Here is a 27,743-nt window from a genome sequence, read left to right as displayed (position 1 = left end):
ACAGCCTAATACTAAAAGACCTTCTGGAAGAACTGCATTGAGGGTGGTATAAGTTGGCTACCAGGAAGTGACAGTTTGTGTGAAAATGTTATTTTTATACTCCAATCAAAATTAGTCATTACAGAAGTCAATGGAGACCAATACTATGTAAAATCAACAAAAAATGATTAGTTCTTATGTTTCAGCTGTTAAATTATGCAGAAGTTATCTTTTGAAATGTATTCATGGATAGCAAGCGTTTGCTTCTATTTCAGTCAAGAATGCCTTGCAGAGTGTTCCGAACATTTCATTCTAGAATGTTAGAAAACATTAAAAAAAGCTTGTTGTTATGTTTCAGGTTTTGAGTCCAACATACAAGCAACGGAATGAGGATTTCAGAAAGCTCTTTAAGCAGCTGCCAGACACCGAACGACTCATTGTTGGTAATGAATAAGCATCCATATGTATCAATTGTGCCATTTCACAAAACAAATGGTTACAGCATTGTTTAAAATATATTCATTTCAAATAAGATGCATTTTGGTGACTAAAGTGTTAATTTATTGACTTCAGAAAATAACACTGGACAGCAAATTTTTTTTCAAAAGTGCTGCTTCCTCCGAAATTTTTTGTGGTATGATAGACCGCTTGAAGGTGAACACAAATATATTTTCACACTACTTATATCATGTAGGAATTTGGAGAGACAAAGAATTAACTTTTATTGAATATGATGCTTTTAATTGCATATTGGTGCTGACACTTTGCAATAGTTCAACTAAGCTAAATATGTTTTGTTGTTGATTTTCATATGTACTCAGTGTCTGAGGCTTTGCGCTTAAGCGTCCAACAATAATCAGCCAGCATTGACGGATTTCAGTTGCCCTGATACTGTTTCTCCATGACCGCAATATCCTTGTGAAACCTATCACCATGCTCGTTACTGACAGCGCTAAGATTTGCAGGAAAGCAGTTTAAAGAGAATGCAGAAAATCAATCTTAAGTGACATGTTAGACCTCATGGTTTTGTATGCTTGAAGCATGTTGTCAATCAGCTGCATGTAGTTTGGTGCTCTTTAGTTGTCAAGAAAATTTTCAACAACATCCTTGAATGCCTTCCATGTGATTTTCTCTGGTCTCACTTGAAGTTGCCTGTCATTGATGACATGTTTGATTTGTGGACCAACAAAAATGCTTTCCTTAATCTTGGCATTAGTTATTCTTGGAAACATCTGTCTCAAATATTGAAATCCTTCATGGAAATTTTTGTGCCTGGTGACTACAAATTCTAACTTTGCAGTCTTGAACACAGTAATTCTGCTTTTGCCTTTGATCAACCCAAGTGTCTCACCAAGTCATTTAACTCAGATTGAGTTATCAGATGAGGCTCACTCAACATAAAGGGTTCAAAATTTGTATTAGTATGAGTGTCATTTTCCATTCCTGGCTCATGCATCATAGCATGTTTGCCTGCCTCCTCTAGACTCCATGTCTCTGGTGGCTTTGGTACTGGAAGACTGTCATCATGTGGCACAGGCCTTATGGCTGAAGGGAGATTGAGGTATTCAGTGGTTTCTTGTTCTTAGCAGAGAAACCAGATACACTGGTCAGACAGAAGTTGCAGTCCTTCTGCTCTCGCCATATCATCAGGACAGCGAATGACATTGATTTCTGAGTACCTAAGCTCTAAGATTGACAGCGCATGTTGCACAACAAATCTGAAGAGCCCAGGCTTTGTCTTGATCGCCAATTTTATACCCAAAGTAGAGCTTATTGGTTTTCTTAATAAGAGGAGTTATGATCCATCTTTGAAATTTAAGCGTATGCTCGCCACAAATATAGCAGAAAGTATTGCGGCTGTTGCAACACTGGCGAGGAATTTTGCTATCACAAATACTCTTGAAAATACAATTACTTTATTATAATGAGTACACACAATATACTATACATGTAAAGCATGCGCATCAACATGATCGCAAACCGATATAAGCGCAATGCAGAGAACGGTGTGTGCGTGATGCTTTTATAGCCTTTCTAAAACCTGTCCTGCCATGCAGCATCCACCCTGTCTAAGCATCACAGGCGTGCCTGGACAAGATAGAAAACTTTGCAGTTTACATTGTGGGCAACATTTTACTTGACTTGAATTATGAATTGAAATAACAAATATAGGCGATTTAAAAATAAATAGGGATCCATGGTGATGTTCATGATCGGCAGCCAAAAATCCATAAGGTACACCCAAAAGTATTCAGGAAGCAAAATCTTTGTTGTCCAGTGTAAGCAACCTCAAAACTTCAGTGGTACAGCATTTTTTCCATAATATTTTACATTTGTGTTTTGGTATGTAATTCCTGTTAAAGTGATGGAAGTGTTCCCATTCCAATTGAGTTAGTAGCATTGATTCACAAATAACTTGCTCAGTCATGATGAACTATGTCCTGAGGTAGCTAAAGAGTCCATTTCAGCCTGGCTCCAGACAAGGGCAAATGAGCTGAATTCCACATTCGAGATGAAGTCCGAGTGACAGCTTTTGATGTCAAGGCGGCAACTGATTAGCCATAGTATTACGTTCAGGAGGTCTAGTGAAATTGAAGTCAGAAGCAATTAAGACAAAGTTCACCACTCTCTGCCTGAAACAGAGGAAGTTGCTTCTGATTATTGGGGACCTGTCATCTCAATCTTAGGGTGTTCCTCAAACAGTACTTTTGTTTAGATTATAAGCTTACTTTTTATTCCTGCATACCCATTTTCCATGCAATACAGACAATACTACTCATCCTCAGCACTTTATAACTTAGTAGTGCTGTTTTACACAGACAATACCTCCAAACCCATGATCTCTCACCACCGATAAATGCTGGAGTAGCAATTGTATAGAAGTACCATCATCTCTGAGTTATCCAGGTCACAAAACGTCCTTTCCTCATTTCGACAATAAACTGATTCACCCTCCCTATTTGCTCTGTTGACTCATTGCAAAATATCTCATTAATACGTTAAAGTCAAATCTTTCAAGTTAATAAAGGGAGTGCATGATTATAGCAGTAATCCATCTGTAGTCTAAATGCACACTGGAACCAAAATCAGTCAGAACTGGCATTGGATTAAGTGAATCGAAAGACACTGGGGGAAAGAGTATGTGCCCCTTTATTTCAATCAATTTGTATCTAATCTATGTAACTGATTTTAGTGGACCTGAATTTCCTTATTCATTTGCAATAACACCTGGCTCATAGTCCTACCAGTGGCAACACTTGGCCAAACTGAATGCAGAGGGCTGATAGTGCTGGGACTCTATGACCTGGGTTGGCTGACAAGGACTCATAAGGAAGGAAACAGAACTCCTGGTGCATGTCCCAAATAATACTGAAAATTCCCAGAAAACCTGGACTCCACATTTGGAGTGTATGTTGAATTATACATGGAAACTTAACAATTGTTAATGTTTCAGTGACTGAAAGCTAGTAGTTTCTTTCTGAACCACTGACTTCAGTCAGCTAATTTTGTATCAATGTCTAACCTTATTTCCATAAGATGACTAAAATTTCAAGGCATAATTCAGATACCTATTTGGTTTCAGAAGTTGGTTATATATTTAAAATTAATCTTGTTTCACAGTGGAAGTCAGCAGTACTTTCTCTGTAAGTGGGAAAGCGAGATATGATGTGTCCATTGATAAAGTGACACAGGTAGTAACAAACTAAATGAACAGTTTAGTTTCTAAAACACAAATACTTTCTGGCTTTTTGTTGGAAATCAAAGTAGCTTTTATTATATATTGGTTCACCACAATTATAATGTAGATTATTCATTTCACCTTACAATGGTCTAATGTTAATGAATTGAAGAAAAATGGAGCGCTGTGTGAGAGAGAAGGGTTAGATTAATCGTGGAATAGGTTAAAATGTTGGCGCAACATCATGGACTAAAGGGCCTGTGAAGTATTGTGCTGTTCGATGAGTTATGAGGCAATGTCATGCAGACTAACTTTAAAAGTGAGATGCTTTAAAATATATACTATGTTGCCTTAGCTCTTTGGTTTATTAGATGGCATAAGGTTCGAGTGAACTGTTTTACTCATATTAGTAATGACTCACTTTGTTTCCTTATGAACTGATATTTTCCAGATTACTCATGTGCGCTCCAAAGGGACATCCTCCTTCAGGGGCGACTCTACCTCTCAGAAAACTGGATCTGTTTTTATAGCAACATTTTCAGATGGGAAACACTGGTAAACTCATGCTAATTTTTCTTATTTTGAGCATCATAACAAAAAGAAAATATATTACAGTAATGATTTACAAGTACCAGCAATTGCTTTGTGTCACTTAGAGAGGCTTATAAATTGCAACACATGCAAAATGCTGGAGGAACTCAGTCGGCCAGGCAGCGTTTATGGAACAGAATAAACAGCCAACGTTTCAGGCTGAGACCCTTCATCAGGACTGGAAGAAAAGATAGGAAGTCAGTGTAAGGGGGTGGGGAGAGGGGAGGAAGAAGTGCAAGATTGTAGGTGATAGGTGAAACTGGGAGAGGGGGAAGGGTGAAGTAAAGAGCAGGGAAGTCGATTGGTGAAACATAAAGGGCTGGAGAAGGAGCAATCTGATAGAAGGCCATGGAAGAAAGGAAAGACAGGAGAGCACCAGAGGGAGGTAATGGGCAGGTAAGGAGATCAGGTGAGAGAGGGAAATGGGAATGGGAAATGGTAAAGGAGCGGGGGTATTACCGGAAGTTCGAGAAATTGATGTTCTTGCCATCAGTTTGGAGGTTACCCAGACAGAATATAAGGTGTTGCTCCGCCAACCTGAGTGTGACCTCATCGCAGCAGTAGAGGCAGCCGTGGACTGATATATGGGAATGGGAAGTAGAATAGAAACGGGTAGCTACTGGAGATCCCACTTTTTCTGGTGGATTGAGTGTAGGTGCTCAGCGAAGCAGGCTCCCAATCTGCATCGGGTCTCACCGATATACAGGAGACCATACCAAGAACAGGGGATACAGTAGATAACCCGAACAGACTCGCAGATGAAATGTCGCCTCACCCAGAAGGACTGTTTGGGGTCCTGAATGGTAGTGAGAGAAGAGGTGTAAGGGGCAGGTATGGTACTTGTTCCACTTGCAAGGATAAGTGCCAGGAGGGGGGATAAGTTGGGAGGGACGAATGGGCAACGGAGTCGCATAGGGAGCAATCCCTGCAGAAAATGAAAGGTGGGATCCCATTGGAGATGGGGGAAGTTTGGGAGAATTATGTGGTGGGTGCAGAGTCTAGTGGGGTGGTAGGTGAAGACAAGAGGAACCTTAAATCCCTGGTGTGGCAGCAGGGTAATGGGGTGACGGGAGACGTGCGCAAAATGGAAGAGATGCAGGTGAGGGCAGCGTTATGGTGGAGATAGGTAAGCCCCTTTCTTTGAAGAGGGAGGACATCTCATTAGTTCTGGAATGAAAAGCCCTCATCCTAAGAGCTGATGTGGTGGAGACGGAGGAACTGAGAGAAAGGGATGGCATTTTTACAAGTGACAGTGTGGGAAGAGGTATAGTCCAGGCAGCTGCAAAAATCAGTGGGTTCATAAAAAAAATATCAGTAGATAGACTGCCTCCAGAGATAGAGACAGGGAGATCGAGAAGGGGAAGGGAAATGCACCAAGTAAATTTGAGGGCAGGGTGGAAGTTGGAGGCAAAGTTGATGAAGACAACAGTCTCAGCATTGGTGCAGGAAACAGCACCAGTGCAGTCATCGATGTAGCATAGGAAGAGTTGGGGAGCGATAACAGTGTAGGCTTGGAACCTGGGCTGTTTCATAGCCAATGAAAACGCAGGCATAGCTGGCGAGTGTCCATAGCTACACTTTTGGTTTAAAGGAAGTGGGCGGAACCGAAGGAGAAGTCATTGAGAGTGAGGACCAGTTCCGCTAGACGCAGGAGAGTGGTGGTGGAGGGGAACTGGTTCGGTCTGTTGTCCAAATTGGTTCAGTTCTAGGGATAGCCAAATTAATAGACTGTCATCTGTGAGATGTTATAAAATTAGTGGTGGGATATTCTGTCCAAATAAAATGTTGATCATTTAGTAGGCAACTAAAATTGTGGTCTTAATCTTAATTGGAAAAACAAGTTAACATTTAAAATAGAACTTAAAATTACTAAACACATAAATAGTGCAAGAAAAGGAACAATGAGGTAGTGTTTATCGGTTCAAGGTCCATTCCGAAATCTGATGGCCAAAGCATGCAGTAATAATTTCATGTTTCCTGATTATTTGAGTTTTGCTATTTCCTTCTAATGCAGAGCATTTCTCCTGATATTGCATCACAGCTCAGAAGGAAAAATAATAGGATTCCCAGTCAAATTGCTGAAACTTGTCATAACCTTGTATTACCGGAGCTCCGATGATGTGCCTGTTACAGTATAAAATGAAACCTTTCCGATATATAAAAGGAATTCACAATAACACTATATTGAACAAGAAATGACTTTAATACAGGTGTGGACACTGATCCAAGCTTCTACTGACCTGAACAATCCCTCCTAACCTGGATCTACATATCGCTTTCCAGCTGCTCCTCCAACCCTTCCCCTTACCTCTTTATACTGGCTTTCTCTCCTCTATTCAACCTCAGCTGACCATCAGGTGCTGCCTGACCCACTGAGTTCCTTCAACAACTCTTTTTTTTTCTTCTCCATATTCCAGTGTCCTCAATCTCTTATGTCACTACTTGAAGATTTTGTTTGGTTTACTTCCCTGGCCTAGAAGTCAGTGTGGATTGAATTAGATGCAGTCAGTCGTAGGCATGGGTGTCTGCGTAGTCTTGAGATTCCTGTTAACCTCATTTATATGATACAGTTGGATAGCAGCTGCCTACTTAGGAGCAGTGGACTTAAGTATCCAATGTGGTGAGGATCTGATGCAGGTGAAGCGAATTTTAATTTGACTTATTTCATTGACATTCGGGATGCTCTACAGTATATGCCTATGTTTAGAAACCTGTGAGTTTTCATCTGTTCTGCCTTTGAAAAGTAGCAAACATCCCACTTCAGGACATGATTCCAAGCTTTGCTGCTTTGGAACAGTTGCATCACTCTATCACAACTCCTTTGAATCAAATTGTCCTGTGGCTGCCTAAAGCAACTTGTTGCATTTCTACGTGGTAACTCCACTACAGAAAGTATTTGCTGTTAACTGCTTTGGGATATCCTGGGATTATAGAGCCATGGATTTGTACATGGATTTGTCCTTCCAGTCCATCGCATCTATACTGACCATCATACCAATCTGTACTAATGCCACTCGTCGCTTTGAAAGGGTGTACAGAAACAATGGTGTTTATTGTAATAAATAACCTATGAAAAGCATCATTGTAGTGTATTTTTTATATAAAGTTTAGCTTTATTTGTCACATGTACATTGAAACATACAGTGAAATGCGGTTGTATCAGCGACCTACAATTCTGTGGATGTGCTGAGGGCAGCCCGCAAGTGTTGCCATGCTTCTGGCGCCAACATAGTATGCACACAACTTACTAACCCTAACCTATACGTCTTTAAACTGTGGAAAGAACCTTGAGTACCTGGAGGAAACCCATGCGGTCACGTAGAGACATCGACATGAATTGAACCCTAATTGCTGCACCAACCGCTATACTACCATGCTGTCCATGTTAGAGAGAATCAAGCAGATTTCAACACCTGTAAGGGGAACAAGAGGTGAAGTCACTAACTATCCTTGTGAAGGGAACCTGAGAATGGCAGGGTGGAGGTATCTGCTTGAGGGTTTTGATGTCAGCTGGAAGACTGGCACTTATGAAAGGGATCTGGGAGAGTGGAGGAGAAGACACCAGTACTGGAGTTTTTCCTTAACCTTCCCTGATCCCTACTATATTGTACTAAATTTCCAATGACTAATATGTTTAAATTGTATTAAAAATGTTAATTCATTTTCTAATTAAAACCAAGACTATAGTCTTAGTTATCTATTTAAAGAATTACATTTTATTTGGAAAAAAATTACACTGCGAAATGAAATCACACAGTTTTAAAGTAAATGACAATCTGGTTATCTCCAGGACCCAACCAATTTATAAATCTGGGTACCAGCATATTGGAGTTGGGGAGACAGGGTCTTGTGTCGGGGGCATCTGAACTGGATTGATCCTAACCTCAGGTGATGTCCATATGGAATTTGCATGTTCTGTCAGTGACCATATAGGTTTTCTCCAGGTACTCCTCTTTCCAATAACTTCCCAAAAGACATGCTGTAGATATATAAGTTACCTCATTGTTACTAAGTAGGTAGGAAAAGAATCAAAAGTGAATTAGATATGTGAGGGAAAAAAAAGTGGCAGAGATACAGGAAATAAGTAATTACATCAAGCTAGCAAGGATAACTGATGTCAATAAATATGAGTATCTGGATTAGCACGGTTCTTATTGTGTTTTAGGGAAAAAGAACCTTTACAGCTGTAAAAAAAGTTGAAAAAAATGTTAACTTTCTAGTGAATCATTTCAGAAGATTATTTTGTGATTAAGAGTCCCAACAGACACTTTCATTTTGAACACCTCACAGTTTTCAGAAATGGTTTTGGACCTTGTCAAAGTAATAGGTAAACAATTAAAATAAATCCTGAACAAGAAGAAATTTCAGTAAATTATTTTATCAAGTCTGTCAATATTGCTATCTTTTCAGTTCCCCACAAGGACAAGTTAAAACACTAGATAACTGGGATTAAATGATTCCTCCCAAAGCAAATATTACTGTGTAGTTGGAGACTATTCATTTGTATGCACTTCTGCATAATTTGAAACTGATATTTCATTTATCCCATTTGTTTTCAAAAATTAAGATTAATATTTCAAAATAACTTCAAATTAAATTTTAAAGGCTTATGATATGTTCTGATTTTTCCGTTATAATTTTTTAGCGTTCATTTATTTGTGTTATTTTTCCATTGGGAAAATCATCTCAAAGTGCCTCATTGTTATTAGCCACATTAAAAGTGATTTAGTGTAACTTGGAATGACCTCCGTATTTGCAAAATTATGGAATTTCTACTTCCTGTTCAATGAATAGGGCAGTGTCAGAATTAGTAAAGCCGCAGGAATCCCACTCTGTGATCAAATCAGTTGCTCCATCATGATCTCTTGATCTTCTTCTCCAAATTGGAGGTCATCATCAAAATTACACAATTATATGCAACCACATGAGGAATCCAACAGTCTGATAATTTAGAAGTCAAACAGATAATAACATTAACATCAACATCCTCCTTGCATTTATTTTTGCATTTTTAAATGTTTATAATTGAGCGTTGAACTTTAGCCAGAAGAGCAGATGAATGAATGAATGAATGAATGCAGGAGAACTCAATTATTGCTCCATCAATACTTTGTCAATGTTTACAATGAACCACCCTCCCTCCTCTTCCCCCCCCCCCCAACCAAGGTAGGATGTTTTAGCATTATCTGTTAGCATAGAGCCCCAGGTTTGTGACTCATCCCAACCAAAATTCAAAATCAATTTGTCAGCCATCAGTATTTAAATAAACATTTAAGATACAAATGTTCAAATAAACATTAATTTGAAGTATGAGGCTTCTTAATATGATTGTGTTTAGGCATCTGTTTAAGGGTTATATTATCTGTAAAGTTTGCTGTTGTCTTAACAGCTTTACAAAGGGTGGTACAGATTGAACTGATCAATGAAATTATTTGACAGCAGCTTCACAATAACCATGCTAAGTTCTTTCGATATGTCATCCTCCAGTTTTAATGTTCTTAAATGCAAGGAGAGAGACTCCTCTTTCTGATATAAAGGAAAGGAGGGGAGATTGTTTTTCCTTAAGATTTTTGCCTTTTAGTTAGCAGTGATGAAATTTTCAGTCCCATGGAGATAACAGCAATAAGGATATGATCTTTTGTGACATTTGATACTATTTATTTGATTGCTTGCTTCAATAAAAGTAACCTGATATTCTGGTACAACCATTAAGTTGATTCTGTCTCATCATGAAATGCCCCACATTTTTATCCAGATTTAATATGTTCTACTTTCATGCCCATTTATTTCTCTCCATCACATTCAAGGGGGAATATTTTAAATTAATTTCTAAACAAACTGCAGATGCTAATACTATGAAAAAAAAACACAAATGCTGGAAACATACGGTCAGTTGGGCACCATCTTTGAAAAGGGGAACAAAGCCAACATCTCAGATTAAAGACCCTTCATCAGAACTGATCAGCTGAATGCTTCTAGCACTTTTAGTTTTTATATAATTTTTATTAAGCTCATTAGAAATTAGTCATCTTCAAGTTTAGATTTAAAATGCTTCATTTAATTATACTTGGGGATTTTGACGTATTCTAAATTGGAACAGCTAGTTGTAGTTTAGAACCTGAATTGGAAAATGGCTGATGTACAACTCTCTGTGGCTTTGTGCGTGTATCTAGTCATACCTGAATGACTTCAAGCAACCTGGTGCAGCAGAAGTGGCTATGCATTTCTTTTGATAGGTGTGATAAGGAGGAGAACATTTTGAAGTTATTTCTTTTCAGAAAACATAACCTCATTAAACTACAAGAATATGATTAGTGTACATACCTGCCGTTAATTCCAGCAATTTGCCTGCTGTTGGGTAATCCAGAGTTAGGAAGTGACAAATGCTCTTTTATGGTAAGCAAACACACCCTACTTTAAAAGAGTAACAAACTTACATTAATTAAAATTATCTAAAACTGTTTCACAGGATGTGGAGGATGGTGGCAATTTCTTATCCATTCCCCATTGTCCCTGAACTAATGGGAGTAAGGAGTCAACCACATTGGTGGGTCTAGAGTCACATATTGTCCACTTCAGGATTTTCTCCACTAAAACAACATTAGTGAACCATGTGAGCTTTCATGTCAGTACAGTATTTTATAGTTACTGTTGGCCATTCTTTATATTCCAGATTTTTATTTAATTGCATTGATTTAAAATTCTCAGCTGTCATGATGGAATTTGAGTAAATATCTGGATCACTAATTCATAACTCTGACTGTCAATCAATAATTTAATCATAATGCTGCCACCTCTCATAATCTCTGGCAGTCGTTCAATATTTGTTCTCTTTGTTTGATTTAGCTCACTGTTCGCCTCAAGGATGTTTGTTCAATGACAAAGGAGAAAACAGCCCGGCTCATTCCCAATGCTGTTCAAGTTTGCACTGACACTGAAAAGGTAATCACAGTTTCGTTAATGTGAGTATTAACAAAAGGATTCAGCCGGTGCATAATGTTGAAAATAATGTTCTGTCAAGTGTAATAAATTGATATTGTTAGAAAGCTAGTGACCTGAGTTCTCTCTGTCAATTGAGAGCTGCATTTTACACTTTATACTCAAAATTGTGCACTTAAGCATGTATAAAACCTTTGCAAAGTGTGTTCAAATTTCAGTAAGACCAAGTTCCCTCTTCCAAACTGCCTCTGCAGCACCATGTTGATAGCTCATGGTAAGGGCCCGGAAAATGTGAACTTTGCCTATATCTCAGAATCTACCTCTTGGCAAAGGCAAAGATGATGAAATTCACCACTGGCTACAATACACAGTCACACCATTTATTGAGGAAAAGCATTTTTGAAGATGACGTCAGACCTGGCATTCAACTTACAGTCTATTAAGTAGCAGTGATCTCCCTTGGGTATGGTCCTGAGATCTGGATTACCTACACAGCCAGTTAAACCACTTGAAAATAGGACCAGCATGGTTATTTCATGTGTTCTAAATTCACGAGAAACATAAATGAAGCAACCGCAGGGTACTCTCCCAGGGCAACATTTCAGGCACTGGTACTGAGGCACCAGTTATGCTCATGTGGCTGCTTAGGGTAGGCCACGCTACTAGTGTACGTCCAATACCAGACTCCCAAAATGGATACTCTGATGGAAGGGGCTCGAGAGAAAGATTCAAAACTGCCTCTTATCGCAAACTATGCAATGCATTTTCATGTTTTCTCCTTGATATGAAGTCAGTGACAGCTGAACCAGTATTGTCCTGGAAAGGCTATTTCATATGGTGAAGATGTTCTTGCAGTACTTGTGATATTTGTGATTTTTTAAAAATGGTTGCTCTGTGCTCTAGGAATTTATACCTCCACAATAGTTGAAATTTGTGTCATATTTTGCAACTGCACAGAGGGCAAATGATTGCACCAAATGATATTCTACAGCATATGACTAAGGTTGCTTGACATTAGATCTTTTGAAATTCATTTTTAAAAATGTCCTTTTCTGTATTGTGGGGCTAATCGTTTATATTTATCTTGTTCGTAGCACTTTTTTACTTCTTTTGGAGCCCGGGACAGAACTTACATGATGATGTTCAGACTCTGGCAGAATGCACTGCTTGAAAAGGTAACAATTAAAGCTATTAAAAATTGAGATATATATTAACATAATAATATTGAATAGTGCAACCTAACAGAATATGAAGATAATATCCCATAAAGTAAAAATTGCAATGTTTCCTTTCCTTCCGACTTCAAAAGATCAGAGATCAGGCGTGATGCTTTGAAGAGAAGTCATTCATTAAGCATTATGTTTTCATGTAAAACTACATTTTCAAAAATTTGCTATGTACCTTCACAACCTTGGGGAAAAAGGAGCTACAAAATGTAAGGAGACCAACCTCATAAAAAATATAACCATAATTGAAACAGATGTCTTATGCAAAAGCAGTTCAAAGAGGAATTTTCAGTTCCCATTTGAACACTTGCACATTGTTCTTTATTTGACATCACTTTCTGAAATGAGCATTGGAAGGAACTATCTAGATAAATTATGGCATTCTGCCCAAAACGGACCTGCAGCTTCTTCATTTAAGAACTGTAAATATAGTGCTATTCCCTTTTTTCAGTTTCTTTGCCTCCTCCACATCTGTTCCCAGGATGCAGCTTTCTATTCCAGGACATCAGAGGTTTCCATTACCCGTACATCCGCGCTCACCCCATCTTACTGCCACCGCAATAGTGATAGAGTCTGTCTTGTCCTTACCTACCAATCCATCAGACTTTGCATCCAACACATTATCCTACATAACTTCTGCCATCTCCAAAGGGATCATACCACTAAACATATCTTTACTCCTCCCCCACCCCACCATCACCACCACTTTCCACAGGATCGCTCCCTCTGCGATTCTCTTGTTCATTTGTTCCTCCCCACTAATCTCCCTCCAGGTACTTAACCCTGCAAGCAGCCTAAGTGCTACACCTGCTCATACACCTCTTTCCTCACCTCTGTTCAGGGCCCTAAACAGTCCTTCTAGATGAGGCAACACTTCACCTGCGAATCTTTCGGGGTTGTCTTTTGTGCCAGGTGATCCTGATGCGGCCTGCTCTACATTTATGAGACTTGTCATAAATTGGGGATCTGCTTCATTGAGCACCTCCGCACCATCCATCATAAGCGGGACTCCCTGGTGGTCAAACATTTGAATTCTGATTCCCATTTCCGTTCAGACGAGTCGATCTATGGTCTCCTCCTTCCTCTTGTGCCAAGATGAGGCCACCCTCAGGGTGGAGGAGCAACACCTTATTTTCCATCTGGATACCCTCCAACCTGATGGCATGAATATCGACTTCTTCCAGTGAACAAAATCACCCCCCTCCCGTTCCCCACTCTGACCTTTCACTTCTCACCTGCCTATTACCTCTCCCTGAGTCCCCTCCTCCTTCTCTTTCTCCTATTGTTCACTATCAGATTCCTTCTTTTCCAGACTTTTACCTTTCCCACCCACCTGGCTTTACCTTCTGGCTTGCCTCCTTCCTCTCCCACCACCTTTTTATTCTGGGCATCTTCCTCCTTCCTTCTCAGTCCTGAAGAAGGGTGTCAGCCTGAAAGGTCAACTGTTTACCTTTGCTCCCTGACCTGCTGAGTTCCTCCGGCATTTTGTGTGACTTGCAGTAAATGTGGTATGATTGGTTTTCATTACAAAAATAGATTTTTTTTTGAGGGAAGTATCTATCAGAACCCTATTTGGAGCTTTTGAAGTTTGTGGTGATATTGAGCTGAATTTTTGATCTCCACTTCCCTTTGAGACCTGGTCAGTGAAAGCAAATTTTACCTGTGCTAGCATCAACATATTGACCACTTTGGGGAGCATTCAATAAAACTAATATCTCTAGAATGTGCTACATTTTTAATAGTATAAACAGTTAATAAGGAGGTTGCAAGAAAAATTAATTGATAAATTATTTGATAAATGTAATTTATGTATTTAAAAGTTGTGCATATATCTAGCACATTTCAACAGACATGATAAATTGAGGTAGTTGTTCAAAATAAGCATGCAAGTTCCTGGCATTAAAACTGTTTTCTGTTGTTTTTGAATTAAAATTCAGTTTAATGTATATTTATTGGTTAATGCAAATTCAATTATATTTTATTCAAAATAATGGTCTCACATTAATTTTAGTATTATTCTATAATCACTGTGGATTTAATCCTATGGTTGCAGCCTCTTTGTCCCAAAGAGCTGTGGCACTTTGTTCATCAGTGTTATGGGAATGAGCTTGGTCTGACCAGTGATGATGAAGATTATGTTCCCCCAGATGATGACTTCAACACAATGGGGTGAGAAAACATTTTCTTTCCTTTGAACAAAGCCATTTCTCTTTGTACTGATTTACTGTGACATAACACCAACAGAACCGACAAAATTAGGTGGGAGTGGAGACGACTAACTAACTAGGTTCCACATCAAAATGGCATTCATCGAAGAAAGGCAAGAGAGATAGTATATTCCTTTTTCCTGTGTACCAAGTGACAATTATTCCATGCACAATTAAAAGAGGAACAAATATGTAGACAGATATCAGAGACTTGCAGAAAAATAGAAATATTGCATTGGAGATTTCAGTTTCCAAATAGTATCTGAGATTGTCAGAGAGGGGAGAAATTTGGAAGTGTGTCCAGGAGAGCTTTTTAATACAGTAAGTAGATAAACTGACAAAGGAAGCTACATTACTTGACCTTATCTTGGGGAATGTAGTCAGTCAAGTGGAAAGATGTCAGTGAAGGATCATTTTGGAGATAGTGACCATAATTCCGTATATTCTAAAGTGGATATGGATTAGGATAGTAATAGACCAGTAACTAAGATGTTAAAATTGGGGAGGGCACTTTTATTACACAAGAGAGGACCTAGCAAAGGTAGATTGGGAGTATCTATTTGCAAATAAGTCTACGTCTGCACAGTGGGAAGCATTCAAAGGCAAAATAAGAAGAGGTCAAGACCAAAATATTCCTGTAAATATAAAAGCTAGGGTAGCAAGTTTAGGCGATCCTGGGTGTCGAAGGGTATTGATAAAGAGGGAAAAAAATGAAGCATATGACAAATATAGGAAGCTAATGATAGGGTGGGCCTATCATGATAATAAAAAATGTAGTGGGGCCCTTAAAGAATAAATTGAGGCTAAGAGGAGTCACAAGAAATCGCCAGCAGACAGGGTTAAGGTAATTCCAAAGGCTTTGCATAAGTATATGAAGGACAAAAGAGCCACTGGGGAAACTGGGACTCATCAAGGAGCAATCTGTATGTGGAGCCAGAGTGAGATCCTAATGAATACCTTTCATTGGTGTTCAGACTTTGTAGTTGGAGAATTCAGTGAAGGGATAGGTGAAAGTCTAGTGCTGATCTCCAAAAATAAAAAAAGGAGATATTAATGCTTTGTTGGGCTTAAAAGTAGACATATCTCCATAGCCAAATGGAGCAATGCAGCAGCAAGAAGCCTGTTAACTGTAGACCTGAGAGCCTAACATCAGTGATAGGGAAGATACTGGAAAAACATTCTGAAGGAGAGGACTTATGGTCTCTTGGAAAGGCAGGGACTGATTAGAGGCAGCCAACATGGCTGCATTGTCAAGGGTGGATTTTGTCTGAGCAGTTTGATTAAAATCATTAAATTATTGAAGTGCTAGCAAAGTACATTGATGAGGTCAAGACAATAGATGTGATTTAAATGGACTTTAGTAACTAAACAAGGTTCCATATGGGAGACTGGTTCAAAATATTAGGGCCATGGGATCCAGGTCAAGTTGGCCAATTTAATTCCAAAATTGTCTTGGCAACAGGAAACTGAAGCTGATTGTACAGAGGTGTTTTCACAATTGGATGCCGATTACTAAGTGGTATTTAGGGTATGGGGGGGTGACTTAAAAGGGTCGTGAGGGGGGACCTTCTTCACCCAGAGAGTGGTAAGAACCTGGAAGGTACTGCCTGAAAGAGTGATTGTTGCTAAGTTGCTGATAGCATTTAAGAAGTGTCTAGAAACTCTAGATCAGGGGTTACCAACTTTTTTTATGCCATGGATGAATACTATTAATGGGGAAGTCTGTGGATCCCTTCTCTAGGTGAACACTTGAATCACTTTGGCATTAAGAGCTATGAACCAAGTTCTGGGTGATGGAATTAATATGAAGTCTGTCCATTAGTTGGTGTATATGATTGGACCCAGTAGCCTGTTTCTATGCTATATAATTTTATCATTATGCAACACTAATGAATGAAGCAGATCTTGAGATGGGAAAATAATGGCGCAACAATTGGAACATGTCAATTAAAATATATACAGTGTCTTGTAAAAGTATTTAGCACCCTACCCTTTGTCCACATAAATAAATATTACAACCAGGGATTTTGATTAATTTAATTGAGAATTTTTATTTGTGAATCACATGCTCCTTTTTTCATAGTAGAGCCTAAAGAACAGGGAAAATTATAAAGCATGATAAACTAAAAATTCAAAAACTGTAATGTCAGCAGTTCAAGAGTACTTTTTGCTCAGTACTTAGTCGAACCGCCTCTCGCAGCTATTACCTCCAGTAGTTATTTTGGATAAGTCTCTATTAGCCCATTCCTCCTTGCAAAATTGCTCAAGCTGTGCCAGGTTAGTTGGGGAGTGGTGGTGGACAGCAATCTTGAGGTCTTACCACAAATGCTCGAAAAGCATCCCCATAGCACGATGCTACCTTCACCATACTTAACAGTAGGGATGGTGGTACCTGGCTGATGCGCAGTATTAGTTTTACACCACAAATACTGCGATGTGTTGAGGCCAAGGGGTTCCACTTTAATCTCATCTGACTACAGGACCTTCTTCCTTATCTTTACAGTATCTTCTAAGTGATGCATTGCAAAGTCTTTATGGGCAAGGATATGCTTATTTGTTTAGCCAGGGTTTCTTCCTTGCACTCTTCCAATAATACCCTTTTTGTGAAAGGCCTTACAGATTATGGAGCCATGAATTTCATCCCCATTTGCAGCCATTGACCTCTGCAGGTTACTGCAGAGGTCAATGTTGGCGAAACAGTAGCTTCTCTTACAAATACTATTGTTGTCCAATGACTAAGCTTAGATGGTGATGGGAACTAGGCAGTGTAACTGTGGTTTGATTTTTTCCCCCACTTTTTGATGATGGACTGCACTGAGCTCTGAGCTATGTTCAAGTGCCTTTGAGATGATCTCATACTCTTCCCCAGATTTGTGCTTCTCTATTATCATTTCTCTGACTTGTCTTGAAAGTTCTTTTGTCTTCATTTTGATTTGGTCTGTTGAAAATCTATCATATTGTTGATCCTTACAGAGAGAAGGAATATTTATTCTTATGAATTCAATGAAAGTAGGTGATCCTCCAATTTTCTACATCAACAAATTGACTGAATTGGTGAGGTAATATACAGTATCACACCTGAGGAATGTTAGTCTAGTAATTACAAAGGGGACCAAATACTTTTTCAGCCTCACAATTCAGGTTATTAATTTTGTTGTTGACAGGTTTTGGAATTTTTCTTTTGATTTGACATGATGCACAATATTTTGTAGATTAGCTCAAAAAAATCCTACTTCAAATGAAACCATATATAAAAAGAGTTGGAACTGTCTAATTTGAAAGCTTACAAGTTTATATCTTCTAAGATCTGACATTTACACTTGGATTTCAATCCAAGTGTAAATCTTTGTTCAGTATCTCTTTTAAGGGTATGTTGTAGCAACTTAAATTCATTTGTATTGAACTCTGATAATGACCATAAGATTGAGTTGTTACTTAATTAAGATTCCTGGCTTAGATAGACACACGTACTTTGAGTGTTGGACAAACAGCTTATTGTATTTATTTGTCCACCCATGCATTTTAATGATTGGTACCGCTCAAAAAAAAAAGTGCAGAAATTCTCTTATGTTGCATCCAGTCATCTCAGCACGTATCCATCCGAAGATCAACATCATCATAAATAGCTTCAGATAAATCAAGATATCTGATGGTTAATCATAATGAATACTTGTATTGGAGAATTGATCAAGGATATTAATGAATTGAAAAGAAAAGATATTTGTGACAGTTGACAGTTTTTATTAACATAGAGAATTAAAATGCTCTGATATTTTTGAAAATTAAAATAAACATCTTGAAACATTTAAGGGCAAATCTTTATAATATATAATTTTTATTTGGAGATACAGCATGGTAACAGGCCCTTCTAGCCCAATGAGCCATGTTACCCAATTACACCCACGTGATCATATGTCTTTGGAATGTGGGAGGAAACCAGAACTCCCAGAAGAAACCCACACGGTCGCAGAGAGAACATGCAAACTTCTTAATGGTAGAATTGAAACCGGTTTGTTGGCGCTGTTATAGTGTTCCACTAACTGCTATGCTATTGTGCCACTTAATACGTATATATAAATACATATACTCAATTAGCACCTTCAGAATTGGTATACAACTCAGCAAAAAGGTTGCAAATAACAATTACTACCGAATTTCATCATAAACAAAAGATTCTGTTATTAAAGAAATAGTAATAACACACCTAAAATAGGATTGGGTTGAGTATGAACGAGAAATAGCATTTGAAAAACCTGTTTTTGCAGTTGTAACTAGCAGAATAGATAAAGGGAAGTGGTTGGCATGATGATTTTAGATTTTCTAAAAGCCTTTGATGAAGTGCCACAATAGAAGATACAACAGCATATTGAAAGTAACACTCACAAAATGGTAGAGGAACTCAGCAGGCTAGGCAACATCTATGAAAAAAGAGTACAGTTGACATTTAAAGTGCATGATTAGGGACAATCTGCTGATGGGAAATGAGAATTGGTTAACAGACCAACAGTGAGAATAAATCAATAATTTTCAGATTAGGAGATAGTGAATTGTGGGACACTGCAGTGACCCTGATCACAATCTATATCACTGATTTGGACAAGAATATGAGGCATAATGTATCTATATTTTCTGATTATACAAAGCTATAAAGCAGTGAGGAGGCTGCAGGGAGACATGAACTGACTATCTAAGTAGGTAAGAACGTAGCAGAGTAAATTAATGTGGTAAATTGTTAAGCCATTCTTTAAGCAGGAAAAAAGTGGGCTTTTTTCTTTAATGGAGACAGGAAGATGTGTAGATCTAGATCCTAGATGATCTCGGTTAACATGCAGGTAGAGCAAGTAGTAACAGAAGAGACAATTATAAAAGAGTATTTGAGAACATGAGTCATTTTGCTTCAGACCCTGGTGAAACTGTGTTTAAAGCATTGCATACAAATTCTGGTTTTCGTACCTAAGGAGAGCTGGAAAGATTACAGTCAAGGTTCATCAGATTGATTCCAGGCTTGTTGGGCTTGTCTTTTGAGGAGAGATTAAAACGTTTCGAACTTGTGCTCTCTAGCATTTAGAGGATTGAAAAGTAATCTCATTGAAACATACAGAAGCTTTATGAATTATGAAGAGTTATGCAGAATTATGCAGAGTTGATGCTTCTCCCCACTAGAATGTCTGAAACTAGTCATCCTAAAATAAGTGTTCAGCCATTTCAGTTAGTAGGTGATGAATATTTGGAATTCTCTATGCAAGAGGGCAGGTGAGTTTCATTTATTGTGTATATTCGAGCCTGGAATCAGTAGACGTTTAGCTAATAAAGAATATTAATGGGGAATAAGTACAAGAAAATGACATTCACATAAAGGATCAGCCATATTGAATGACGGAGCAGGTACGAAGAGCCAAAAGGTCTTCTGTTTCTATTACTTGTGTTTTTATTTTCATTGGGATTATACTTAATTTATATTAACTAACATAAGCTTCACAGACAGTAACAGAATGGAAAGTTGTCTATCTTAGTTATAGTGAAATATATATGTATATTTGTGTCTGACAGGTTTTGCGAGGAGATCCCAGTCGAAGAAGTAGAGGTGAATGATAACTCATCTAAGAGCAGTGTCGAAGTAAAGACGGATGCTAGTCCTCAGATGCACAAGAAATCAGTCACGAACAGCACACTAACCTCTACGGGGAGCAATGAGGCTCCTGCCTCAGTACGTGAATAACTTGTTTTAATTCACTACGAGAAAATAAGTTCAATAAAATTAAGTAGTAACAATGCAACTCAGAAATAAGAAAGAAACGTTTCAATTTCTACAGAGCTTCTGAAATAGTAAAGTCAGTTTTAATTTAAGGAAAACATATTTAAAGTACTGGAATTGAAGGATAAATATTTTAAATAATCCATTCACTCAACATATATTTAAATTTAATGTAACAAATTTGAGTACCTCACCTGATGCGAACTCCAGAAGAAGAGCAAGAAGAAAAAAATGATCATTTTTATTTTGTCTATTGGATGACCAGCAGCACATACGTTCTCAGACTGTGCCCCACAAAATGCACTCCTCATATTCCACTCTTTCAAAAGTGTTTCAAGGTTCAAGATACATTTATTATCAAAGCATGTATGCAGTATACAACTCTGAGATTTGTCTTCTGCAGACAGCCATGAAACAAAGAAAGCCACGGAAGTCTTTCAAAGAAAACCATCAATTCCACCCCATGCGCAATAAAAGCATTTTGCGCAAACGGCAACAAGAACGTCAAACCCCACCATGCGCAAAAAAAAATCGTGCAAATGGCAACAAGAACATTAAAACCCAAACTTCCCTTCACGCAAAAAAAGCAAATCGCGCAAAAAGTGCCTTCCCATCTTCAAAACATATTAGCTGTAAATACAGTCTTTACCTTCATTCAAACATGTCATCAAAGAAAATATGATAAGAAATAATAGAAAATAGCCTTGAACAATTAGCCTTCAGAATATTTTCAGATGCTTTTTCAAATCTTGCAGAAGAGTGTTTGCAAAAAACAAACTTTATTGATCATGTTGAATTAAATGATTTCTGTCAGAATGGTAGTCGAGGCACTGCAACCAGTTGCTTTACGTCCAAGAATGGAAAGGAACATCAACTAAATTTCTTGTTGTATCTTTATGGATGCTTGATAAGTACAAAATCTAACTCATCTGAGATGGTCCCATGGTTAAATAACCCAGCAGCAATCATTTTCTAGGTTTGTCACTCCAAGAATACTCTTGGAACTATATTTAAATGTTATTTATCTTTAAATAAGAAGAATAAGGACATTTAAAAAGAAAATGGCGACTGCACCAGCTTTGCTTAAATATTTAATTTTATTCTGAATTTTAAAATGCATGAATTTTACTGTCCTGCAAGTAATCAGGATGTGATTGTGCAATTGGATCACTGATCAGATGTATCAAACAAAACTTCTTGAAGATAGACATCAGTTTTAAAAACTATGGCAAACTAAATTTGTAATATATTGAACTGTTCTCCTTTCCAAATTGTGATGGCATTTTAATGATGCACTGCTTGGTGATAAACCTTGTAGAAAATCTTCCCAAGAAAACAACCGTTCCCCTTTCAGCAGTTTAACATGTTCAGCTGCTGTTTTGGAAAGGACTGTGGATTTGATTTATGTTATTTATGATTTCCTTTAGTTAACTGTCTTCTCTCCTTCCCTTTTACCACCTCTTGCACGTAAGATCCTTCAGTGATGACCCATTTTACCTAAGGAACCTTAGTTGGAGCACTCTAGTCTTACACAGTAGCTTAAGATTTACTCATTAATATTAGATTTTATACATATTAGATCTTCTCATTTTAATATCTATCTTTTGTCATTAGCAATGACATTTATTCAATTTATTGGAGGTAGACTGAAAACAGAAAAAATCTTGCTCTTATTTGGTCACAATGCAATATCTATTAAAAGTAAACTCATTTTAATCCCACATGGGATTTATAGAATTATAGAAACTAAAGAATTCATCAGGTTCAGTTTAGTTTAATCAATGGAAAAAAATCAGCAAACTTATACTTTAAGGATACCATTAAGAACTAAGACTTTATTGCAATGTAATGGGGGAATGAAATAACAACCACAAATAGAGCTACACCCTCTAATTCACGACAGAGTTTTAGAGCTACTGCTGCAAGTTGAATTTATTTTATTTCCGTTGTTGTAGTTTGATGGTATTACTGCAGACGATGAAGTTGATTGTCAGCTAGAAGGTGAAATTGGAGATCTTCAGGTCATTGACAAGAATGAGATCAATTTGTCTGCAAACTCTCCATCCCTGGACTTCAATGATAATGAGGACATTCCAACAGAACTGAGTGACTCATCAGAAACACATGATGAGGGTATGTCATTATACCTGTGAATCTTCTGTTATTTTCAACTTATATCAGTAGGTTTTCCATCACCTCAGATTGGACTGGAGGGTGGGGAAAAATCTACGATTAGAATGACATTTCAACTATTAGTAAATATGAAATAGTCCAATGAAACTGATCAGACGATATTGATCGTATCATGTTGATCGACCATCATGCTGAAAATGTGAACTTTGTGGGAATTATTTTAAATTAGCCAAGGCACGTTTTGCATAATTTTATCCAGCTTGACCTGCTTTAAAACTGCATGGGAGCAAAACCCTCTCACCTTGGGACAGAAAAGAGCAGTGAGACTTTTACAAATAAGTGAAATTTTGCATGTAAAATAGAGCACAGCAAGCATTTTTTAAAATGTGTTTTTTTTTAATTTTATGAAATATTCAGAAGCACCCTTGTTTATTTTGATTATCTCAGCAGTGCGCACATAAATTCTAGAATACTTGCCCCACCATACTTTAGCGAATGGAATCACAATTATGAGCACCAAGTACAGTTGGGAGATGTGATAAAACTGGAGTAAACATGACACTCATTACAAAATTTTGTCCTGTTTTCACTTTCATATTTCCTGTCTCCATTCATTTCAGTGGGACTAACTACAGCTGATTTTAAAAAACTGAAGACAGGTATGGAACCATTGAGTTTAACAATAAACAAACTTTTGAAGATTTTAAGAGTACTTAGTAGATCTTTTTGTGTCTTGTGAATATTTTAAAGGTTTCATACCTATAAGGGGAATTCAACCCAATTTAAAAATCAATGGACAAATTTAATAGCATACTTAGAAATGCAAATTTTACTGCCAAAATCCCCAAATTAATTAAATGTTTATTTATTGTTCACATTCAGTATAGTAATCTCAGATTACATAGCTAATCTTTAGAATTGCTGCACAAACTACTCATTTGCCTACAGTTAAACGTGGCAGACATTCCTCACAGCGTTTCATCCCTTCATTCCCTGAATTATACATACACAACTGGCTGCTAAAGTGGAATTATCCACTTATAACTTAAGCTTTCCACAGACAGCACATTTTCTGTCTCCACCCAGTTCCCTCTTTCCCAACTGATTAGCAGTTTATTTCACAATTTTATTCCAACTGGGAATTCTGGCAAAAAATATTATGAAAGAATTTTTCTTTTTTGTAAATTAATGTGAAGGAGCTTTTGTGGAGAGTTGCAATTATATCATGAATACAATAATAAAGTTAAGGATTGTGTTGGTGAGTAGATATATCGCCTTGTTTTAATTTTAAATGGGGTTGAAATTTCCTTCTTCCAAATAAATTGGGCATTTTACTGCATGTAAGCAAAGATATTAGACAAGTTACTGCATTTGTGACACAGTTTTACTTTTTCAATTCCCTACGTTCATAAGTGACTTGCAGGTTGTTCTAAGTAAAAGAAATGAGCACATTACCACTGCAATTTTTTTTTTGATTTTCAACCTGCTTTTGTAGTGCATGGTTGTTTCTATCTGTTTTAAACTGAGCCCCAAAGTTGACACATGATGTGGATCATTTACTGGTAATCAATTCAAGCAAAAATGTATTTTTCTTAATTGCAACTTTAAATTATAATACAGGAGTAGGTTTTCACAAGTATTCAAATTATAAGAGTGATAGTCACCAAAAAATGATACGTATGGATGGTTATTAGACAGCACAGAATTCAAAACAAATTGCCTTTTACTTCTGAACTGTAAAAATAAATCAAAGGCAGTAAAGGCTTTGTGTTGATTGTTCAGGACATATAGACATTTATTGATGAATGTTATTAACACTGCTAGGCAAAAATGTGGTCAGTGACTTTAACAGTTCATTTTCCTAAGAGAACAGTGTAATGAGTGGAAAGTTAATTTCTCATTTTCTGAGAGAATAGTATAATGAATAGATAATCCCTAACCCACATCCTACACCACTGAGTAGGACAAGGATACCTGACTCATAGGACCACCTCCATCTGCAAAGATCCCTTCCAAGTTGCCATTACAGTGATATTGCTGCTCTTAATCTCAGAACTCTTTCCCCAAAAGCAGTGTGGGTGAACCTCCATTAGAAGGACTCCAGTGGCTTAGGAAGGGCAGGAGATAAATGTTCCTTGTCTAGATTTTTTTAAAAAAAGGATGAATATTAAAAAAAATTAATGTAATCTTTGAGCTTCTCCCATCCAATTTATGTTGACTTTAATATTGCTTCTGGATGGGAAATAGTTTCTTATGTAACCAAGAGAGTCAGAGACATCGTAGTTTTGTTCTATTGAGTAATGAAGGGATTACAAGGAATGCAGCAAGCAAGCATGCAGTTAGTTAGTTTGAATTATCAGAGCAGGAGAACTTACCATCTGAATATCTCCCTAATGGATCCATAATTATTGAACTGCTGTAACTGCATATTAGGATATGAGGCCAAATAAAAGAAAATTTAAGATTCTTAATTTTTCTGAATATTATAATATCCAGGCAACAGTATATCATGTAGTTTTCTAGAGCAAAGTAAATTTGTGTCTGATCTTATTTTTAAATCCATGCCTTACACCAGGTGAAGTACAAGCATTCTACGAAGACCTCAACGGCCGACAGTACATTAATGAGGTTTTTCATGTGAATGTGGACAAGCTATATGATTTGCTCTTCACTGATTCCCAGTTCCTACGAGATTTCTTTGAGCAGCGACGGTTTACTGGTACACTAGTTTTCATTATACCTCATTAATTGTACCTGGGGAGCTCCCTATTTCCAAAAAAAAGTCCATTTTTTGTAAGACCTAGAAAAATGGGAAAGAATTTTCTTTCAATTATATCTTGATATCACCATGGAGAATGAAGATGAGTTATATAGTTCGACATTTTTAGTTCTGAAAGTGTTTAAAAATGGAAAATGATTCAAATTGTAAACCCTAACCCTAATTCTGCAGATGCTAGAAGATGCTGGAAGAAGTCAGCACATCAAGCAGCATCCCTGGAAATGAACAAACTGTCAATGCTTCAGGCCAGGACCCTTCCTTAGGATGAGAAAGGAAGTGGGAAGATGCTAGAATAAAAAGGTGTGGGGAGGGGAAAGAGGATAGCTAGAAAGTGATAGGTGAAGCCAAGTGGGTAGGAAAGGTAAAGAGCTGGAGACGAAGGGATCGGATAGGAGAGGAGAGTGGAGCATAGGAGAAAGAGAAAGAGGAAAGGCATCGGGGGGAGGTGATAGGCAGAGAAGAGGTAAGAGACCAGAGTGGGAATAGACCTTTTTATACTGGCTATCTACCCCCTTTCTTCCCAGTGTAGATAAATGGTCTCAACCCAAAGCATCAATTGTCTATTTCCCTTCTGACCCACTGAGTTCATCCATCTTTAACGTGTCTTATTTTATAACTTAATATGTCATTGATAGAGAAAGTTTTCAGCTTGAGGTCCTTATTAATTGCCAACTTAAGTTCAGAAATTTCATTTTGATGTATCTGCTTTATCGACCCCTTTTTTGAGACGTAGGTGGAAAAAAAAGTCATTTGGATACTGTTTACTAAAGAGCATTAGCTTGATTATTGTATATTGTTAGACATTATGTTGTTTATATTTGTATTGAAATGTTGTCTTTCATACAAATTTCTTATTTCTCTTTACCCTGACTTAGAAACATTTACATTTGATAATTTGACTTGTGACATCTAAAGTGTGAGAGCACCTTTTGATTTCATACATAATTTCAAGTGTTTGCAATGTTATATAGAAGACTTAATACCAGATGTAGTCTGAAGGTAAAATTAGAGGAGAGGAAGTAATTGAATCACAGCTTTTATGCATAATTCAATTCCCAATTTAAAGTCATCCATTCCATTCTTTATTATGGGGTTTTGAATTAATGTTATTTATAATTAAATCGCAAACATTAAAGCAAATGGGGAAACACAGTAAAGGAGTCAGTTGGAATACAAATTTTTTCATTTGCTAAAGGCAGAAGAGTGTGAAGGTACAAAATTGAAACACAATAATAGAGCATGATGAATTTTCATGGTCACGGCAGATATTAAATGTGAAAATTAGCACAAAACATGCTTAAAAATGACTGACACAAGTGTTTTTTGAACAAAAATTTCAAATGTAGCTTAGAAAAATAATGCATCACAATTTTTTTCAAAAGTTATAAAATAAATTTTACTATATCAGAAATCCACTTTTCACTTTTATGGTACAAATATATATTTCCCAGCTGTTTATGATAAAACTTAATACATTATTCAGAGTGAATGTTGCTGTGTATATTTTCAAGTTGAAACTCTAGAAAAATAAAGACTATCCAGTAAAGCTGATCTTATTTCTCTCCAGACATGGTTAGTCATCCCTGGAAGAAGGAAGTTAATGGCAATCAGACTCGAGTGATATTGTATACTATTGCTCTCTCAAATCCACTTGCGCCAAAAACGGCCACAGTCACTGAGACCCAGGTGAGACATCCCCATTGAAGTTGGTGCTAAATATAACTGTCCTCATTATTTTAAACTTTAATAGTTCTTTCCCGGACATCTCATTTCATCTTCTTCATATTTTATGATACTGCAGATAGCTATAGGCATTGGATTACAGTAGGTACCTTGGAGCATTGGAAATTGTATACAGGTTCCCAAACACCAAGGTGGAGCCAGTAATTTAAGGTTTCATGCAGCTAAATGACATTGTTTTGGAGGAGTATTTCTTGAGGATTAATCTTGGAACAAGCAGTTCCCACTGGAAATACCTAACCCCTGACAATCGTTCCATTATACTTCATGTGATTTGTATCCTTTGAATTTTATTTTCATTACAGACATTGTACAAAGCCAGTCAGGAGAGTGAGTGTTATGTGATCGATGCAGAAGTAATCACTCATGATGTTCCATATCATGATTACTTCTACACAATCAACAGATATAGCCTTACACGAGTTGCAAAGAACAAAAGCAGGCTGAGGTAAGTATCTGTTTTCATTTGGTACAATTTTTACAGTAATATATTGACTGAGTCAGTGACACCTTTTGAATCTGGCAAGTTACACAGAAGTATCTCTGGTTACAGTATTCATATCTTTATGTTTCTTACTCCAAGGCAGCATAATTTAAAACCACACTCTGCCAAAGTAGCTAATCAATGCATCCCCTAAATTTGGATTGTTAAGATCTAAATGCAGTGGCAATGAGTACCCACCAGTGAGTAATCATGTACATTCCCAAGGATCAT

General features: G+C 37.4%; 1 protein-coding gene across 15 annotated transcripts in view; it reads left to right on the top strand.

Annotated features, from left to right (window-relative positions):
* The window catches only part of gramd1ba (GRAM domain containing 1Ba), a 443,148-nt gene that overhangs the window by 373,609 nt on the left and 41,796 nt on the right, over positions 1–27,743 (top strand). For all 15 annotated transcript variants that reach the window (XM_063038621.1, XM_063038608.1, XM_063038607.1 and 12 more), the window contains 11 exons: positions 338–422; positions 4,110–4,213; positions 11,096–11,191; positions 12,283–12,363; positions 14,468–14,583; positions 20,172–20,328; positions 22,332–22,509; positions 23,130–23,168; positions 25,085–25,228; positions 26,856–26,974; positions 27,334–27,476. In XM_063038621.1, the coding sequence (XP_062894691.1) occupies positions 338–422; positions 4,110–4,213; positions 11,096–11,191; positions 12,283–12,363; positions 14,468–14,583; positions 20,172–20,328; positions 22,332–22,509; positions 23,130–23,168; positions 25,085–25,228; positions 26,856–26,974; positions 27,334–27,476 (1,262 nt within the window). The remainder of the gene's footprint in view (positions 1–337; positions 423–4,109; positions 4,214–11,095; positions 11,192–12,282; positions 12,364–14,467; positions 14,584–20,171; positions 20,329–22,331; positions 22,510–23,129; positions 23,169–25,084; positions 25,229–26,855; positions 26,975–27,333; positions 27,477–27,743) is intronic.

Source organism: Mobula hypostoma, chromosome X2 (genome assembly GCF_963921235.1).
Source record: "Mobula hypostoma chromosome X2, sMobHyp1.1, whole genome shotgun sequence".
Lineage (NCBI taxonomy): Eukaryota > Metazoa > Chordata > Chondrichthyes > Myliobatiformes > Myliobatidae > Mobula > Mobula hypostoma.
The sequence above is the reverse complement of the archived record's forward strand: the minus strand, read 5'-3'. Positions and strand labels throughout refer to the sequence as shown.